Here is an 18,298-nt window from a genome sequence, read left to right on the forward strand (position 1 = left end):
GAGGGAATGGATGGGAGGAGGGACAAGGAAAGAGGGGAGCAGACAACAAACCAGACTATCAGTTCAGTTCCCTATAACTTTACCCTGACTTCTAGTACTAGAATTAGAGATATATGCTACTTCCAAGCTCCTTCACAACTTTCTGAGGACTCAGAGGCTGTTAGCATAGCTTCAAAAGCAGACGTCGAGGTGGAATTTCTGGCTGTCTTTTTCCACGAGTTCTTCTTACTCTATTCTATGTCACTACAGAAACAGCAAGCTGTTTTGCTCCTCTCACACAGTTTTAGCTGGGTGTTATTTTAAAACTCAGTATATTTAAATAACAGCAGTTTAAAAACATGCAATCAAATTAAGGTTTGACTGTTACCCTTTGGGGTCTAGGAATTGCATTTTCTCCTGTATTTGTATGGAACACAGGGAGCGTAAATTGATAGTAGATGGTGATATAAAGATTCTAATGCTCAGAACATACTGATATCAACCCCTTTGATTTGGTTGGAGGATTCGTTTCTTCTGTGAGAATTTAGGTTTGCTGTTGCAGATTGCCAGCTAAGGCAATACAAGATGTAACGGGCCGGAAGTGAATCCAGATTTCCTTTGGTATGTTTGCTGCTGTCTTGCTTTAACTCATTTTTGTTCTTGTGTACCGAAAGCCACATAAGCCATCTCCGTCACAGCAGACAATATAAAATGTAGTCTCCTATGTTGTAGAACTAATGCAACTTTTTAGTTATGGCACTGGCCTTGTCATTTTAATGTTCCTGTGTTCTGCCTCTCAAAATATCCACAAAATACATTCACCTTATTTTAAGTGCTGATAAAAAGCAGGATTGCCACCCCAAAATAATGTACCACCCAACCAGATCATTGTAGCTAAGTCCACAGGTACAATTTTTCAACATTAGCACCATGTAAAGAGAAGAATAGCATCCAAGTACAATATAAAGCGTATGATTAATCTTCATTAAATCTTTTCAATCCTCCCTCTTCCTGAAGAGCTACAGTCCCTGTTATCATACTAATTTACAATGAAGTTAGGACCCAATTTGCCTTTACCTCTCGTGTTTGAAAGCAGACCGCTTCTAATGCAGCAAAGGCGATGTGTTTTTTATTTGTAAACTGAGTAAGGCCACAGATAATACTGTTGAAGAGAAAAAAAAAAAAACACCAGACAGTTATACTTCTTTAACAGACACACACCGTTACTTCAGACATAGGCCTTCTAATTCAAAGCTCATTCAGTTCCATTGTACGAGGACTGCTTTTTAATATTAAAAAGCTTGTTTCTCATTAATCTAAACTCTCTCATCCCTGTTGTCCTGACAAACATGCTTTCAGTGTCCAATCAATACAATTGCCATAAATTAAAATTTTATTGCCAATCTGCATGCAAATGGGTGCATATTCACCCCCCCCCACACGCCCACAAATTCTAGTCTTCCTTTAAGAAAAGGAAATGTATGATCGAGGCTGATTTTTCTTTAAAAAATAATATCAGCTACCACTAAAATCCTAATAAATTCTCCAGTGCCTTCAGTTCTTAAGGAAAAGCACAGCTGGGTCAGTGCTGTGCTCTAAATGCTTAAAATTGTTTTCAGATCTATTCTGATCATTAGTTGCTTCTGCACCTTCAAAGAGATTTTTTGGATATGGAAATTATGCTACATCTAACCATGAATAAGCTGAATTCTGTCAATGTATTCTGAACTGCAGAGCAAGTAATCATCCTTTTACTCTATTTCAACATCTGAGGAATAGTAGTGTACTACACAGAAATGCTGCTATATTTGGTGCTGGATACATGCAAGTTCAAAGATATTAAAGGACATTTTTAATTGTTGCCATTCCAAAGATCAGCTTTCAACAGTTAAAAAGTTAAGCACTGTGATCTGAAAAACTGTAAAAACATCTAACTCAAAGATTTTTTTCTTCCTTATGTAAAAAAGCATTTAAATTGTAAAGATGCAACTACTCAAAACCTTGGGAACTAGATATTCTTTAAGATTTCTTTTTTTACTTTAATAAAGTTATTCTGTATTTAAATTTGTTATGCTTCTGTGACTCCCATGGCACGTTGTGATTCCAGCAACAGTAGGCAAGCTCACAATAACAGAAAAGACAAATAGAATGTTATTGTTTGAACTAGTAGTTCTAACTAGTACCAGCTAGTTAAGTCTTAACAACCAGGAAAGGGACTGGACAGAGATGAGAAAAGAGTGTTCAATAGACTGGAAAGCAAGCTGGACATAAGGGGAGGAGAAGTGGGGAGGAATTAAGTAGCCCGTATCATTTGAGATAGTGAATGCAGCAGCCATGGGAAACTGAGCTCAGAAAAACTAATCGGCACTAAATTCTTCACTTTCTGCTTTTGTTGCCTGACAGCTCACAGGTATGCAGACCTCCTCTTTCTCTTTAGTGAGATGAAAATCCTTCCAGAACCAGAAATGCGTGAAGGAAAAAAGCTGGCTCCATTAGTAGCAAGATGATAGAATTATCTTGTACTTGTCCTCTGAAATGCACAACCCAGCCCAAATGTTTTCCCTGCTCCTTGCCTCCTTTTTTTTGGAGGGGGGAGGGAGAGGAGGGTGAGCAGCTGAGCCAGTTAATCCTTCTTTTTCTCCAAGTAGCAGCTGCTGTTTCGAACAGATTAAATACAAAAGTGAAATACAGTAATTGCCAGAAGATACCACAGAGAATGATGTATCCAGACACATCAAAGGAACAAAGTACAATTTCACATACCTGGAAGGACTAGTGATAGTATTTGTAAAATCATTAAAGCTCCCTGCAAATACAGTATTTAGTCAGATCCTTACCCCCTTGCACTGGGTTCCCAGTATGGTGCATACAGTCCTGAAAATGCTGGCACAAAGTAGCAGCCATAAGAAGTCCCCACTTCTGCAGCCAGTTTTTCTAATGCACACACACAAACAGTCTTCACTTAGCTTTTCACAACTGTATCAACACTTCAATATGACACTTAAAAGTGTTACTATTTAAATAGGGAAAATATTCAGAATATGTTAGGTAGCTACAAAAATAATCAAGCCACATACAGTTAGAAAATACAGCTAACTCTGGCACTCTGCTCCTCATTAACTAGTTGTCCATTTCCAACAATATGAATGGAAGATGGGGCATAGGGTGTTGTGGGAAATGTAAAATGTAAAGTGAAAAATCAAAACCGAAAACCAAAATCGTACTCAATATTCTGACCTAGATTCTGTGACGTTTTCAAAGGGTATCCTGTGGGTAAAGCATGCAACCTTCAAAGCAGTCCAAAAGGTCACACTTTACTTGCATTTAAGTCAAGGCAAACAAGTGAAACTGGATCAAGACCAAAGGGAGTTAAGAACTAAATTCCCATTAATTTCAAATGGATTTAGAGTTCTAAATTCTCAGCTTACGTATATAATCACAAGGCCAGCTACAAGGAAATCTGAAGTTTCTTAATAGCTGAGTAATAACTTTGGATATCTGAACTCCCCAATATTAAAATATTTGTAATTTTAAAAATTGTATTAAAACATCTAGAACTGCCAAGGAAGTAATCCTAATGTGCAGCTCCTTCCTATAAGAAGAAAGGAAAGTATTTTTTTTCTGCTTTTGTAAATTTCTTCTCTTTGCATTGATCATAGAAGCATAGCAATAGAGAAAAAAGGTAGGAAAACTTATTAAAAAAATCTTTTTAAAATGGTACTTTCATACAGACTCCACTTAAAAAAGCAGTGAAGGCAGAAGGAAGAAGGAAGTACATGTTCAGGGAAACAGGAGGAGATGATGAAGTCTCACGTGCCTTTAACAACACTGACACAATTAAAGTTCTTGAAACTCAAACCTTCCAAAGGTCTAATCAAACTTGTGAAGTCAACAGGTACTGTAGTGTTTCAACATCACTAATTCATGTGATAGTAGTTTATATTCTTCTGTATGATCTGCGAAGCTTTCTTACAGAAAAACAGACTGACTTTTTAAGTTTTTGCTTAGTCTTTGAAGTTTTACATAAAATTTGAATTCTAAATTTTTCCACCTTTGAATACGACATCAAATTATTAAAAATATGTAATGAATTGCTTTTTAATCCTAAATCTCATTAAAACAGTCACTTTCAAACTGTTACACTTGCATGATTCCAACATTTTCTCCTTTTTCAAAGTTTGATATATTCCTAGTTTCTATAATGTCACACACCAGCTTGTTTCAGTTTAGCTCAAGCAGAACATCAGCTACCCAAATGCTAAAGGATTACTATATTCTTAGCCAAAACAGATTACCATCCTCCACAATTCCTTTAAGAAGCAGCTTTGCAAACTGAGGTCCCTAACTCAATGGATATGAAGCCTTCTACATAAATTGTTGCATGTGTAGGGCCTGAGGTTCTCACGTTTATGACAGGAATGAATATGTAGGTTTAGGATCAAATATGCTCTAGGTTCTGTAATAGAGACTTAAATACTCTTGGCTCTGGAAAATTTGATATTGTATGAAACGAGGAAATACACTAAGTATAGTATCTTCCTGAATATCTGCTTGCTAGGGAATCTACTAAAAGGTACAGATTGCAATAGAACAAAGCTGACAAAGGGTTTCAAAGACCGTATTGATATGCTGTATGAAATACATGTATCAATGAACAGTGATTTCATGGATGCAGAACAAATTGTTCAAACACAGAAAAATATATGCATCTTCCAGCTTTTCTTTTCTTGAATATTTTGAGCTTTCATTCAACATTAGAGACATCAAGACATTGGAAAAGAAAACTTAAAAAACTGAACAGCTCCAAATTGTGAATACTCACCAACTTCCTGCGAAGTCTTAACAATACCTAGATTGTCCCTCAGCCAACGAACAACAGCACCAGCTATGGCAACAGATCCCTGAAGGAAACAAAATCACTACAACATTAGGAGACAACAAATGACAGCTTCGTGTTCCTTTTTACAAGACTGGAGAGGCGGGGCGGCTGCGGCCTCCAATTGCAGGCTGACAGTCACAGCTTACAGCACTCCCAAGAAGGCTCACAAACAAACCACAAGTTTCTTGGCAGCTGGAGACTGCCTTGTAAAAATGGCAGCTTGTTATGCAGGCTCCACGTAGAAAAGGTGCATATTGCATGATATTTTCCACGGAGGGGAGTTACCATGACATTTCCTAAGCAGTCATCTTGTCTCTCTAATTTAGTCATGAGGTCCAGTAGCCTCAGCCTTCTTTTTCTGACTAATTAAGATTTTTATGCTTTGATTTAAAAAAACAAGACTGATTATGTCTAGAGTCTAAATACAAATGCCCAGAGAGACAGAAAATTTAGGCACTTGCATTTGCCAGCAAAATTCCTCCGTTGCCTCAGCAAATGGACCTGAATGGCTCCATCGTATCATAGATGAATGGCATGGCTCCCATCTAACTCCAAAGTCCAAATGGACTTCTCTACGAGACGCTCTCAAGTCTACTAGACTAAGCTTCAAGTAAAACAGGAGCAGCATTATATTTTCATTCAAAGCCATTGATAGAAGGGGCAGGGTGTTTTCTAACCAGTCAGCTATTACAGTTACAAGATATGGGTTTGATCAAAAGAAAAGGCTGAATCCACATTTCTTGCCTCTCTGGAAAGTGTCTCAACCAGCTAGATGATTCTAGCATAGATACAGGAGAAAGAACACTTAATATCTTCTGTTGATGCCATTTCTTCAGACAATATCATTAAAGACTTGGAGATGAGGAAAAAGCAAAGTATACAAGCATGTGTTTCAGCATGCAGAAATACAAATCACTCTCACGACAGTTCCAGTTTTTGCTTTAAGAACATGGGTTAAAAATAAAACAAACATCTCACACACCTGCACAAAATGAAAACCCCAAAGTCTGCCAGAACATGGCAAATGCAAGATCAACTTTCCCTAGGGAAGGAAAAGGAAATGAACACAGCCTCCCACATCCTAGTAAAGCACTGTAAGCCACAAACTATTCTCCCAGCAAAGAAAATCCTGTGTGTGGTCTTTGTCTGTTTCACATGGAAAACACAGGCTCTCTACAAAAGCTCAATGGCAGCAGAGAATTCAGTATGCGTGTTTTGAGAATAACTATTAGATAAAGCCCACTAAACAACACAGATGGAACAATAATCATTCTATTGAACCTGACGAAACTTTGGTGCCGAATAGGTGCTCAGCTGATCTGTGCTTCAGAAGCAGAGCTTTAGAACAATGAACCCTGAAGTTATAGTAAAAATCCAATTTTCTACAGAATTTAGATGTCCTCAGAGTTGTGTGGAGAACTGAGGAACTAAATTCTGGAAGTAGGCACCTAAGTCTTAGTAGGTAAAAAAAGCTCAATTGTTAGAGGATTCTTGTCCCAGAAGTTTGATTCAGATTTTTTAAAGTTAGAAGTAAAATCCATTAGAATGAAATAAAAACCAAAGACATTTAGTCACACCTTTTATTGTGAGGATAACTGAAACATTAGTACATTTTTAAAATGCAATTTTAGTATAAAATTTTTTTAAAATTTATTTATAACATTTATTAAAGATTTGAAAGACTGTGTAACAGAAAAAATGTTTTAGCTATCATGCCGTGAAAATGTAAATGATGCAATGTAGAAATATTTTTATTAGATTACATGATATAGATTGGAGATAGGGATAACCAAAACCACACATAAGCCTTGAAGCACACAAGCTATAACACAAAGCTATTTTGACTTCCATGCAACTAAAGATAACATAAGGATACTAGAAAACAGAAGTAAACAAGAACACGTATCACTACAAGAAGGAAGAGATTACTGTACTTACCTCTAGTGCATAACAAACAGGTTTGTCTCTGCCCAGTTTGTAAGCTATTGTGGTTAGAAGACCATGCTCAGAAAACACAGACTAAATGGGGAAAGGGGAAAAAAAAGGTAAAGCATGAACAGAGGCAGAAAATATTTAAATAAATATATTCAAATGATAATAAACAAGAGATAAAACCTTCACTGGAAAAAAAATATGGAAAGTTTAAACAAAGTAAATTATCAGTCACTCTAAACAAACACCTAAGATAGAACCCTCAGATCGCTGATGTTAATTCTCTTTTCCACAAGCTGCCTCAGATCTTTCCAGCCGCCTTATAACAAACAAATGGGGGTCTTTAGAAGGAGATGTGAATGAGAAGGAAGCCAAAGCTTTGCATTATTTATTCAGCTACAAACGCAAAGAAACAATGGGAGAAAATGAAGGGAAGAAATAAAATAGCCAAGACAAGGAGAAAAGCATGTGGTTAAGTAACACAACACTCAGCACTTCTGGGTGAGGTTAAGAAACATACACAAGGAAAGAGCAAGAAACTTGCTATGAAAAGTTCTTTTTGGAAACTTAAGGAGCTAGGAAATGGAGTCTTAGTGAAACACCTTGAACAAATTATTACTTTCTACTCTTTCAGATTTCAGTATGCACTTTTCCTTATCTTTAGCAATGTAATTGTTGCTAATAAGTTTAAGAAAGGCTAATATATAGTTGTACTCAAGAACTTAAATAAAGATTGTAAAAAAAAAAGTGAACAACTAAAAAAATGCAACTGACCTTCTGACCTGTATTGCACAGCAAGAAACATCCTGTTCCATACCTAGCATGAAAGCAAAGGAAAGTTAAAACCAGGATGTTTAAAGGATAACCCGTTACTACAATTCATGAATCCGACTCCCCTGTGGAGAACCAAGACACTACTTTTTGCCCCTTGAAGGTTATGTTACTATTAACTGATGACAAAACCATCCTCAAAAAGTTGATTTAAATGCAGCCTGCAGCTGAAAAATCTAGTCCTCTGGCTATTTCTTGTATAATACTTGATCAAGGAGCAGATGTGGCTGAAAACTAAGTGTGAATTCCTCTTTGGTGGCAGTGTTTACCTACTTCAATTTAAGCTGATTATGAAAGCTACTTTATAAAATAAGTATTTCACAATATTAAATTCAAGCTTTTAAAGGGGAAGATTTAAGAAACTGTTACTGTCAAAAAGGAGAGGGTTTTCTTTAAACATATTATGTTCAAGAATTTCTGAAAATGGCATGTTTCTCATTTGAAGATCACATCACATGTATGTGTGCATACACACACATATAAGGACAGAGTTTAACAAAAGGAGTACAAAATATTTATAATGCACTCTAACTTATTCTAAGAAATTATGAGTTCCCTACCTTTTTAATACCCTGAAAATTAATAGCTTAAAATAGTACTGAGAAAGTCTTCAGTTATATTTGAAGAGAAAAAGGCTAATGCAGTAACACAAATAAGTTAAAAAAAAATCTTTTACCTTTTGGTTTAGCTGGATTTTTTTCAAAAGGTCTCGTGTTATAAAAGTATTTCTTATCAAAATACTTTGTGACAATATTACTTAGAACCACATTTGTTTACTAAAATACAAAGCCAGTAACCATTAAATTTGTGTATAAATATAAAAGATAAAGTGAAGTTTAATTAGCAACAAGTATAGATTAATGTGTAATTAAATCTGTGAAAGTGCAATACTGTGTATGTACCTACATGCTCAGTTAAGCACATGGTTGTAAATGGAACAGTAAGTCATTTAAGCAGAGAGCTTTTCCTGAAATGAATGTTTGATTACACCAGTTGCCTGATTTAACTGATCAGCTATTTTAAACAAGGGACATTAAGAGGCTGATAAATAGAAAAAAAAAAATGTAAAATTCTCCACACCGAGCTAGACACAGAAGCAACACTAAGTACTGCAGCTGAAATGAACCTTTTCCATCCAGCAACGCTGTGGTTTTTTTGCCATTCAAGTCTATGCAATCTGACCCACACGGCCTGTATTCGTTTAACTTTAGGTCATGATTTAAATGATACTACAACTGTTTTAATCTGTGTTTTGGAGAATTTTAAAATGAAAAACCTCCTGTCACACAGACATATTTCCTCACAGTGACTTGTTCCAAAATATAACTCACAAACCATTTAACTTTTAATATCTTCACTATTTTATATAAAAGTTAGGACACTGTTTACTTTGTAGGTCAACACAGTCACAAGGTAGAGCTGTAGTTATGCGATAACTACAAAAGCATTTGGCAGTCAGCTCAAAAGAGAACATAATACTAAATTCAAAACAGAACAGTGACATACTGTTTATCTTACAACTTTCATAATAACTTACGTATTTTTTGCCTGCCCATCTTGAAAACACATTTGCCCAACAAGAGCAGCAGACTGGTCACCCAAGCACTGAAAAGAGATTTTTTTTTTTTTTTAAGCAAATGTCTGCACATGAATCACATGCATGAAAAAGGAACATGAACAGATATATTTAACTGTAACTCTAATCTATTAGGAGCACACAGTTAATTGAAAGTGAGGAAAAAATCTATAGAGACAACCTGTGCTTTTTACTAGTCTTTCCTTCACAAGAACTACAAATGAAATGTGTGTGCTATTTATGGTGAACAATTTAAAGAAACCAAAATAAAAATTTACTATCTATATGTATGTTGTATTGGAAAAAGCTGAGAATCTGCCCAACATTTCTGCATTATGTATATACTGAACTCCTTTTATATATAAAGCAGAGGTGGCTTCCATTTTGTAATGTTACTCATTTACTCAGAGATCCTAAGTTTCTAACAGCACTACCCATATGCATTAAAGCTGTCAGCTGTATTTCCACAGCCAGACCTTAACTTAATAATGAAGAACCCAGTCAACTAATAATTCAACTTCAAAAGTTTACTCCATGTTTAACATGAAGTAAAAACCCATCAACTTCATTTGTAGCTGGATTCACCCATCTTAAAGCTTTTTCCAGTGAAGATAGTTAATGCAGTATCAGGTTCTCATGCCAGAATCTGAGTTGAAGTAGGACTTACCCCAGAAATTGGTACACCTGTCAAAGCTCCAGATTTCTGATTTGCAAAAAGAGAAAGAAAAGCTCCAAATTAGCTTTCCATGACTACAATTTAAGGCAATGAAAAAGAAGCTAAACTTGTAATGCTCAAAGGAAAACAAAGAAGGGTCACGTAAGCAACACGGTTCAGTTCAGGTGTACATTGGACTTCAGCTTAATGCAGCTCATGCCTAAAACACTAAAAAATAGAGAGCAGGAAATTTACAGGTATATTTTATGTCACCTCAACATTTCTTAACATAATTTTGTTGAAATCATAGCGTACAGAAAATTAGGTTCAGTGTAACCTGTGCAGTCACAGTCAAGTCTAAAATGCAAAGATGCATAAATGGTAAAGTGACAGGAGAAAAAAGTGATTGTGATGACACACTAAGCAAAGGCAGATGCCTCATTTTAAGATACAGCATTTTAAGTCTCATATAGAATTTCTTCCAAACACTATCACATAGTTTTTCAGTTGCATTCTTGCAATAGGTAACATAAGAAGTTTATATCCTGACAATTTTTACTTCTTTCTTTAAATTGTTTCTTTGTGCAATTGTGAAAACGCATTTTCAGTGAAGCCATGCAAGTGCATTTCCAATCTGAATCTTTTTTCTTTAATTCTCATTTCAATTAAATGGATTTAAGGTAATTGAGTTTATAAATGCACTAAAAACCCCTGCATGAATCTGATGTTTCACTATAACAGAATCAATATTTGTAGACAGAATGGCCCGCTTTTCTCATTTATAAAATGAGACAGCTAACATTTATTAGCCAGTAGCTGTATTTTTTACTTCGCTATAAAAAGAAATATTCAACAGCCTGCAAATTAAGGCAAATGCATACATCAAGATTACATTTTAGAAACAACTTTGGCATGAACTCTAATTGGAATATCTCAGATTTGGAAATATCCACCAAATTTACTGGTCTAGAAAGTGTGCTTTTACTAATCCTTAAACCAATGGAAATGCACAGCATCTGAAGAGAATGGGAAAGATATAGGTGGTCAGCCTAATGGAAGCCTCTACTCACCAGGCTAGGACAGATTTTCTACAGTCAGCAAAAGGAAGAAAAAGAAAAAAATTGAAGGAAAGGGGAAGAGAAACAAGTTCACATTTAAAGTGACCAGCAATTCTGTTTCAGTTGCCAGGTAGCATCTTTTTCCATTTACCTCACTCACTCAGCTTAATACAACTCACTCTCATCTGACGTTCACATTAATAAAAGTCAGCAATGACTTCTAGTGGCATCTCCATTAACAGATTAGCAAAAATACTTACATGTCAGGCAAGTTAGAGTTATATTTTAAATCAAAGTCTCATAACTTGTCTTAATTACACAATGCCTGTATGTTCCTAGTAAACAATAGGGCAAACTACCAGGAAAAAGAATGCAAAGTCACAACATCCAGTTTATCCAATTCTGAAGCTTTTAAGAATAAATTAGATGCCACTGAAGATCAGAAGAGTTGGTGCTGCACCAAAGTAAACTTGAAACCTCAGCCCCATGATAACAATTTATGATTTATTCCTAAGTAATATTCACAGCTGCACTGGAAGCAGTGTGATTAAAAAGACATCACAATATTCCAAAGTATTTTTTATACTGAGTGCTATGTAAATATACATGGCAAGAGGAGTATATTTTTCAAAAAGTAGGCAATCTAAGGTGTCACTTGTGATTTTTCCAGTTCACAGAAACTGACTAATCTTGCCTTCAGTTATGTGGAAATAAGACATTACACATCTCATCCAGTCTTCTTAGATCACGAACACTTCCATAGTGACTTTCATCTCTTCTTTTCAATTGTACAAGAAGTAAAAATATTGTGCTGTAATAACAGCAATCTCATTCTTATAATCTACTGATGGGTAGTTTCTAAATCAATAAGTAATTGTAATTAAAAAAAAAATATTTATCCTTATCAAAAACCATTTTGTTTTGTCTATTTGACACTTAAAAGAGAAAACAACAGATATTCAACTTCATATAATATTACACAACAGTAGATAATGACATACTAATCATATATCAAACAATACTGGTCTAGAAAAAGCCATTAGTCTTAATGTATGGAAATTCAGTCAAATTTATATTGATATAGTTATATTTTAACAAGATTAACTTCACACACACACACAAGAAAACTTACCATCAGACCATAAATCTCAGAGGAGCTTCGTACTTTTGGAAGTATTTCCATAGGAATATCAAAGAACCTGAACACAATACAAAATAATTTATATATATGGTTAGTGCTAAATCAGAAAGGATTTTGCATTTATTTTCTTAAATAAGTTTCAGCTGTAAAAAAAAAAAATCATAAAAGGAACTTTGATTTCTAGGGTTTAATCCATCACTATGTGTTTTTCCACTTGTTACAGTACATGACACTGAATTACAGAGTAAAACAGCATATATTTGAATATTTTTGAAGACATATCCAACTCTTTCATGTGGGAAGTCATTCCTCTTCCAACAATATCTTTATAATATTGTTATTAATAAATTTAAATAGAGACACTATCATTGTAACTGCCTTACAAATTTGATTAAGGAATAAAGAAACTATTAAATGTCATTGTTTCCATGAACCAGTCTTCCACCTACAGAAAAAATCCAGGCTCTGCTACTTTTAATTAATCCAGACAGCTGTAATTTGGACATCTGGAGAACAATGAATCTTAATTATTAATGTTAACAGTAAATGCAACAGTAATTGCTGATCTTAGTCTAGATAAGAGATTCTTACTATTAAATTAGTTTCTTCACACATCACTTACAGAATCTATTTAAATAACAGTATTACTGAAAAACTGAGCTTACTGGCAGAGCTCAGGATCCCATTCCAAGGAATGAATGTTGAACAACATTGTTCTACTGGCATTGGTTACATCTGTACAGTGAACGCCTCCATTCTTTCCACCTGTCAAACACTGAACAAAAAAAAATATCAACAGTATTCGCCACGAAAAGATACAGTTCTACCTTAACAAGTTACAAAAAAATTTTCTACATCCACAAAGCTTTCAGCCTGGGACTGGGAACTCCGATATTTCTGCAACAACTAAAGAGGCAGACCTGATATAGTGGAAAAAAAGGCATGAGAGAGGTAATAAGGGTACAGCAGTACCTCCTGGATTCTTATATTGTAAATACATCTTTCTAAAGTCCAAGATTTTTCCAAAAGCATGAGCAAAATTTTACAGCAACATATAAATGGTAAACTACACATAAGCATCTACAAAAAAAAAAAAAAAAGCGATACAGGGACAGTAAAAGCTCGTCTTGTAAGGAACTTTAATGGAATTTCTTTAGTGGCTTGTATTGACATCACTGTGTGATCAGTGGGCATCATGTGTCACTGTACTTTGCACAGAAATTTGCATGATATGGAAATTCATTTTAAAAAGAGTGATAATAAACTCAAAAATACATACCCATATAAGCCATGAATCAATAGTCCCAAACATAGCTCTTCCATCATCAACTGCTTGCCTAATCTCTTCCACATTATCCAAAAGCCATCGAAGTTTCACAGCGCTAAAATAAGTGCTAAGTGGAAGACCAGTCCTAAACTGTAAAATAAAAAAAAAAAAAAAATCATTTAAAGACCATGCAAGTATCTTTTCCATGAATACTGTAATTATGTATAAAAATGTTGACAGTAAGTGAAAAAACAAAGACACAAACCTCAGAGAAATGACACAAGCTTGTTATTTAAATAAGTGCTAAGCATACAATACACGAGTCTGAAAATATCAAAACCGAATGACCAGTGCATTAATGGACAAAGATCAAAGCTGATCTAAATGCAGTTCAAAGACCATTTACGTGTAAATAGTTGTTTGCAGAAGTCCTGTCTTATCTAGGATATCTCCACAGATAGCAAGTAATGACAACAAAAATGAGCAGCATGGCACAGGAAAGATGGAATTTGTACTCTACTAGAACCTAAAAGTCATAAGTTTATATGCTTTTTGACATCCATTTCCTGGCTATAGAAAAATACATGATGTATAAAATATGTAATATTTATCCAATCAATCAAGGAAAATATAAATCAAACAATTATGACACCTTTTTGCAAGCATTTTTTTTCCAAATTGTTATATATATACCCATATAAAAAAAAAGAATGAATTTGCTCTTTATAAAATATCTTCCCAGTTCTCAGACTGGTTGCAATTAATTTCAATATTAAGGCATAAGATGAGAAAGGATAATATATTTCACATCAATAAATTATTTTCCAAATGTTTTTTTTCTACTTGCTCTTAATTTTTGTGCGTGATGTTTACTTATCATTGGATAGGTAGCACATGATTAAGTCTCACTAACAGTTACTCATTTAACTTCTCTAGTGAGGTATGTAAGGAGTGTTAACCACTTATTTTGAGGAAAATAAACATTTTCCAGTCTCACATCTGTAGTACAGTATTATGCACATTTTTTATTATTTAACAAGCTAAGAAGGGATTAGAAGCTACAATTGACTTACTTTGTTTTGGGGAATTTTAACCACACATCTCCAAAACATTATACACTGTAGCAATAAGAGTTCACCTACTATTTAAATGTTCTAGAATATCTCTTACCTTAAAAAAGGCTTTGTTTTTTCCTGGAATTCTTTTAAGAAGCCGTTCAACTGTTGACTGGGTTCTCAGGTCAAGCCACACTAAAAACACGAATAAAATTAACTGATCAACTGATTTAATACATGAAAAGTGACATGTACAAGCTGCTTCTACAAAACTGGAGCTCTTGCCAGTAAATTCCTGTCTTTATTTTCAGCTTTTCAAGTAGTTGAAAGTAAATTCCTGTCTTTATTTTCAGCTTTTCAAGTAGTTGAAAGAATATTGTATTGCCATTGTATTTTTAATGCACTGCTGTAAAAATTAAAAATGGTTAGATAAACTCATTTGATTTAAAAGAACAAACGATTTGAGAAATCAAACAGGATTTTCCACATAATAGGATATATACTTTTCTCTACCAGAGCATAAGCAAACGACTAATACTACTTTGTTTACAGCAGATGACTGTCATTAAACTAGGAGGTTAAAACAAATAGCAGGTTGATTATTTACTATTTCTGTGAAAACTTTGAACTAAAGTGCTATGTCAGAGTTATCAAGGTACAGCTGGGCTTAAGATAAAGCTGTAAACAACATATATTTGAATATAGAAAAGTCCTGTTTTTTCAGTGATACTCTGCTAAACTAAATCTGGCACTTAACGTGGCCTAAAAGAGCAAATGTAAACAGTTACCATTTCTCAGCTGACATAATCTAAAAAGCCAAGGTAAGTTAAAAATAAAACTCCAAATCAATCAGTATTCATTAAACTTACTTAACATGTTTTTCCTTTAAAGTTAAACCAGAAGCATCCTCAAAATTTAATAAGCTCCTTCATTTAAAAGGAAGTGATTGGGCATAAGTCAGAGCTTCATTAAATGCCAGAGAAGTATAAAATCCCTCAGGAACATTGTTTTTTGTTAAAAGCCCATAAAGCGATTTATTAAGTAATAATTTTAACAGAATAGGCTTTTTTTAATTGCACTGGTGTATGCAAACACACAGCTTATGACACAGATATCAAAAAATCAAAGAAGTTAGTAGGCTAGGCCACAACGAGATCCGCACAGGAAACTAGGAAAGCATTTTTCTACAACACACTCATTTTATGATATTACGTATTCAGAAAGTATAGTAGTTACCAATAGCGTTATAAAGAGGTTCTCCAGTTGTCTTGTCCCAAACCACTGTTGTTTCTCTCTGATTGCTGACTCCAATGGCTTCAGGACAAAATAGAAAGAAGTATCCTTTTCAGAAGGTTTGTTTTCCCCTTTTAGGGGGTGAGGGAGGGAAGGGAGAGGTGGAGAGGAGGGAGGAACAGGTAAGGAGAAGAGGAAAGTAAATGGGAAATAAAAAGCTTCCAACTTTTTCATGTTATAATCTAGAAATATTACTTCTAAAAACTCATCATTCAACTTTTGCTGCTTAAGCTATGTGCTCTAATTCTCTCTTTTTTTTTTTTTGCCACAAACCGAGACAGCAACAACACTGATAGGGAAACTAGCTTTTCCCAGTAAGTCCTAATTTAAATTTCAGAATTTCTTCATTCATCACTGTCTCTGTGATTTTGCAAGATTAAGTTAAGTCTACTTTGTAGATTTTGCATTGCTAATATACACGAAGGACTTATTTTCTCATTATTCCTCCCAAACAAACTGCTCTCAATTCCAATTTAACATTTTCCTTGAGGCCAGTACATGCTGCCACCTTTCTATTTATTGACTTAAAAACTAGAGAATCTGACTTGCTCAACCATGAGTATGTTAAAGCCCTCAGCTATCCTTAAGTAGTAGGAATACCTTTTATGTTAGTGATGTCTATGTTCAGTTGTTGCAGTTTCTCACAGGTCCTTTCCACACATTCATGGACAGACTTTAATATTTCCTTTGGATCTTGTTCCACCCATCTTTAACAAACAGTAAACACCAGTTAATAAAAAGACAAAAAGTTACATTTAGGGAAAAAAAGAAATTCTAGTCTGAAAAACCAGCTGAGCATTTTGACACAATCATAACTACAAAGTATGTTTTACATCTCTAGAAAAAGTGTAATGAATTTCAAACCCTTTTTAAACAGTAAGGTGTATTTTCACAACAAAACCATCTGCAGAAAACAAAGAATGTTGTTCTGTTTTATTCTATACAGAGGACTTCGGCAGCACATGGTAGGTCAGTTAAGAACAAACAAAAAAAACACCTCAGAGAACAAACTAAGCAATTTCTATGGACTAAGCTGAAGACTATGATTAAATTGTAAAAATGACAAGCTTTTCCACTTTAAATGAGACTTTAAGTCTCGTTTAAACTTTAGTTTTAAACTTTAAAGTTTAAACTTTAAATATGTTAATGAGTGGTCAGAGTAAAACACTAAGTATTTTTAGTTTACATAACTCAGAGCACATACCCGACACCCAATGTGGGGTTTTTTATGCCATTTTTCCTACCACACAGTCTTTTATAGCAGGTACTATGTTCTTCATAATTATTAATCAACTTCAGTTTTTATCATTCATAGATAAAAAACACATAAGCTCTACCAAAATGTATACAAACAAATAAAAAACTGCAGAAAATTCATACCCTTCTTTAGGGAATTTCTGCTGTATCTCAACTTGATGGTGACTCAAGAGCTCTGCTGTTTTTGCATTAAAAACCTGCAAATAAATGACACAATGGAATTTTCTATTAACACAGAAGTTTAAACAACAATAAATAAACATTTATTCTTTCAAACAAATACAGTGCTGTGATAATTGACAGCAATTTCTTATCATCAACCCAAATATCCATACAACTTGGGTTCAGATATATGAATTTTTGTAATTAAGGTGAGCAAAGAATATTTTGGTAAGCTTTGCTGTCAATTCTAACTGCTTTTTTCTCTTGATGGATTCATAGAATCATAGGATGGTTTGGGTTGGAAGGGACCTTAAAGATCATCTAGTTCCAACCCCCCTGCCATGGGCAGGGACACCTTCCACTAGACCAGGTTGCTCAAAGCCCCATCCAACCTGGCCTTGAACACTTCCAGAGAGGGGGCGTCCACAACTTCTCTGGGCAACCTCTTCCAGTGCCTCACCACCCTCACAGTGAAGAATTTCTTCCTTACATCTAACCTAAATCTACCCTCTTTCAGTTTAAAGCCATTACCCCTTGTCCTATCACTACATGCCCTTGTAATAAGTCCCTCTCCAGCTTTCCTGTAGGCCCCCTTCAGGTACTGGAAGGCTGCAATAAGGTCTCCCCGGAGCCTTCTCTTCTCCACGCTGAATAACCCCAACTCCCTCAGCCTGTCTTCATAGGAGAGGTGCTCTAGCCTTCTGATCATCTTCGTGGCCCTCCTCTTGACCCGCTCCAACAGGTCCATGTCCTTCTTATACTGGGCAGCTCCAGAGCTGGATGCAGTACTCCAGGTGGGGTCGCACCAGAGCAGAGTAGAAGGGGATAATAACCTCCCTCAATCTGCTGGTCACGCTTCTATTGATGCGGCCCAGGATACGGTTGGCTTTCTGGGCTGCAAGCGCACATTGCCGGGTCATGTTGAGCTTCTCATCAACTAACGTCCCCAAGTCCTTCTCCTCAGGGCTGCTCTCAATCCATTCTCCGCCCAGCCTGTATTTGTGCTTGGGATTGCCCCGACCCATGTGCAGGACCTTGTACTTGACCTTGTTGAACTTCCTGAGGTTCACACGGGCCCACCTCTCAAGCCTGTCAAGGTCCCTCTGGATGGCATCCCTTCCCTCCAGCGTGTCAACTGCACCACACAGCTTGGTGTTGTCGGCAAACTTGCTGAGGGTGCAATCAATCCCGCTGTCCATGTTGCCAGCAAAGA

At 35.4% G+C, this 18,298-nt stretch overlaps 1 protein-coding gene across 5 annotated transcripts in view; it reads right to left on the bottom strand.

Annotated features, from left to right (window-relative positions):
* Window positions 1-18,298, bottom strand: part of GK (glycerol kinase) — a 39,176-nt gene that overhangs the window by 12,963 nt on the left and 7,915 nt on the right. For 3 of the 5 annotated variants that reach the window (XM_076355875.1, XM_076355913.1, XM_076355885.1), the window contains exons 2-16: window positions 17,047-17,120; window positions 16,267-16,373; window positions 15,610-15,687; window positions 14,489-14,568; window positions 13,331-13,468; window positions 12,717-12,826; window positions 12,043-12,109; window positions 10,923-10,940; window positions 9,865-9,900; window positions 9,159-9,226; window positions 7,565-7,607; window positions 6,797-6,877; window positions 4,802-4,880; window positions 2,817-2,913; window positions 1,057-1,141 (exon numbers count right to left, since the gene is read on the bottom strand). In XM_076355875.1, the coding sequence (XP_076211990.1) occupies window positions 1,057-1,141; window positions 2,817-2,913; window positions 4,802-4,880; window positions 6,797-6,877; window positions 7,565-7,607; window positions 9,159-9,226; window positions 9,865-9,900; window positions 10,923-10,940; window positions 12,043-12,109; window positions 12,717-12,826; window positions 13,331-13,468; window positions 14,489-14,568; window positions 15,610-15,687; window positions 16,267-16,373; window positions 17,047-17,120 (1,161 nt within the window). The remainder of the gene's footprint in view (window positions 1-1,056; window positions 1,142-2,816; window positions 2,914-4,801; window positions 4,881-6,796; window positions 6,878-7,564; window positions 7,608-9,158; window positions 9,227-9,864; window positions 9,901-10,922; window positions 10,941-12,042; window positions 12,110-12,716; window positions 12,827-13,330; window positions 13,469-14,488; window positions 14,569-15,609; window positions 15,688-16,266; window positions 16,374-17,046; window positions 17,121-18,298) is intronic. The other 2 variants (XM_076355895.1, XM_076355904.1) reach the window with 1 other exon arrangement.

Source organism: Aptenodytes patagonicus, chromosome 1 (genome assembly GCF_965638725.1).
Source record: "Aptenodytes patagonicus chromosome 1, bAptPat1.pri.cur, whole genome shotgun sequence".
In the NCBI taxonomy this organism is placed as follows: domain Eukaryota; kingdom Metazoa; phylum Chordata; class Aves; order Sphenisciformes; family Spheniscidae; genus Aptenodytes; species Aptenodytes patagonicus.